At 41.8% G+C, this 2,500-nt stretch overlaps 1 protein-coding gene across 1 annotated transcript in view; it reads left to right on the top strand.

Annotated features, from left to right (window-relative positions):
- gabra4 (gamma-aminobutyric acid type A receptor subunit alpha4) overlaps positions 1 to 2,500 on the top strand; it is a gene marked incomplete at both ends in the record, with an annotated part of 40,087 nt that overhangs the window by 1,204 nt on the left and 36,383 nt on the right. Inside the window, 4 exon segments of the mRNA XM_084332259.1 lie at positions 509 to 576; positions 1,138 to 1,197; positions 1,199 to 1,359; positions 2,131 to 2,213. Of these exon segments, the coding sequence (XP_084188385.1) occupies positions 509 to 576; positions 1,138 to 1,197; positions 1,199 to 1,359; positions 2,131 to 2,213 (372 nt within the window).

Here is a 2,500-nt window from a genome sequence, read left to right on the forward strand (position 1 = left end):
TTTATCCTGATGGGCGATGAGCGCGAGGCCTACTGAATCTTTTGAACATAATGACAGGCAGACCATATCAAAACATCAATATTGTGAATGATGAATCGAAAATGGGCGACCCTGATGTAAACAAGATGAAAGTCTTTCTTAGGTTTGCATCTCCTTAACAATTGTGTGTATTGAGCCGTATGTATTGTACCCATTCTGCAATCTAATAACGTTTTCAATCAATCAATCAATCAATCAATCAATCAATAAGACTGGCCCTTCAGAATGTGTGTGTGTGATGTGATATACAGGCCACAGTATAAACAAGAAGACATTACTCTCATGATCCCTGGTAGATGGTTTCAAGTTTACAACAGAAACAAATTATCATAAACATTCTAAATATACCCAATTGTTTACTTTCTTGTTTTAGTGTTTGCTAATAACAATAACTGACAGGACATACACTTGGGTCCAAACTGTTCCCTCGCAACAGGATTCCAGTGAAACAGCTTCATTATCTCAACAGGTGCTGTGACTGAGGTCAAAACAGACATTTATGTGACAAGTTTCGGGCCTGTCTCAGACGTTGAAATGGTACGTACTCAAGTACTGAAAAGACACAGGTATTACACAAGCAGTGATACTGCAGTGGTTGGTTAGAACACCAGGTAATCACAGTGTATATTTTGAGTACATCTGAAACTTTGGACCTGTAATACATGCATGGAGCTGGTGTTAGATCCACTCTTATCAAAATATACTCTGTGATTTAATGAAATTGTAATCCCAGATACATGTAAACACAGCACTATATATCTACTTCGAAGTTGTCAAACAACATTTCATACACTTCTAGGCCTTTCACACTGGCCGGGCTCCGTGCCGGAGTGCGTGTGCGCATTCACACCCGCAAATTCTTGGTTCGGAACATGAAAAATCGTTGCTCACAGTGTTTTCTTAGAGGGCCGAACTAAAGCCTCCGTCATGTTCCGAACCAATTTATTCCCGGTGTGAACGTGCCGGCCGGTTCGAGATTACGTTCGGGGACCGGCTCCCGGCCCGGCCGCTGTGAAAGGCCTATTGTTGTACTACCTTCTGTATAAAATGTGATTTAAAAACGATTTTAATTTGGTCTGTTTCACTGTATTTGTATAGGAGTACACGATGGACGTGTTCTTTCGACAGACGTGGGTGGACCGGAGGCTGAGGTACGAGGGGCCCCATCGAGATTCTGAGGCTGAACAACCTGATGGTGACCAAGGTGTGGACGCCGGACACCTTCTTCAGGAACGGCAAGAGGTCGGTGGCCCACAACATGACTGCGCCCAACAAGCTGTTCCGCATCATGAAGAACGGCACCATCCTCTATACCATGAGGTACTATGTATAGGCTGATCTCTCTCTCTCTCTCTCTCTCTCTCTCTCTCTCTCTCTCTCTCTCTCTCTCTCTCTCTCTCTCTCTCCACGTACCGGCACACTATCATAACCAATGGCGGTAGATATTCTAGGGGCGTTGGTTCCCAAAACAGGGAGTGCCCCGCCCCCTGCCCCCGTGGGTTGTGAGATGATTTTGTGTGTGTGTGTGTGGGGGGGGGGGGGGGGGCATTGAGGCATTAACTTCACATTGCTTCCTGTCTGCGATGGGGTTCATGTCAGATACTGGGATAGTTCTTTTGAGAGGTCTCTGTTACTGTTTTGCTAAAGTATTATACTATTAACCTAAGTACCCTCTTAGTGAGGATCTTAAGGATCCTTAAAGCCTATTTTTACATCTTCTGGCAGCACAATGATCGATTCCAACCAAATAACTCATTAATTGGGCCATGAATGAGCCTATTTTCTGGGCACTCGAGTTGACTGTGAGTCTCCTGGCTGCAATTCAGTCCAACAGAGCCATCTGTATGATACTGTACCAGGTGACAGAAATAATAGGGTCCATGTTGCAAATAACCAGAATTGTCCTTTAACTTAAGTTTTAACCCAAGCCAAAACCTGGGTGCTGTTTAACAGATTAACCAGTTAATTACCTTGGTTGTGTGTAAATTGACCTTAATACTAAATACCGGTAGCCTATATTTCAGAAATATTTATTAATACATTTTTATATTCATTAACCGTACATTAATAATTTACATGTGTTTGTTACAGGTTGACTATCTGTGCAGAATGTCCCATGAAACTCGTAGACTTCCCCATGGATGGTCATGCCTGCCCCCTCAAGTTTGGAAGCTGTAAGTCCAGATTGTGTGGTCTGCGTATGTGCGTGTGTGTGTATGTGTGTGGTTTGTGAGGGTGACAGTATACTTGTCATACACAACAAGGGACTCATTCAAATTAAGCTTTTTTTCTTTTTTGAAATTATGAATGAATTAATTCAATTATTATTATGATTTTAAATGTTTTAAGAAAAGTTTCAAAGTAGAGTAATTTTATCGATCTTAGTTTATCACAATTCAAATAAGTAAATCAGTAAAGTTGATCTGAAAACATAAATAAAACACCATTACAAACTCTGGCA

Source organism: Notolepis coatsorum, assembly GCF_963971535.1.
Source record: "Notolepis coatsorum genome assembly, chromosome: 16".
Taxonomy (NCBI): Eukaryota; Metazoa; Chordata; class Actinopteri; order Aulopiformes; family Paralepididae; genus Notolepis; species Notolepis coatsorum.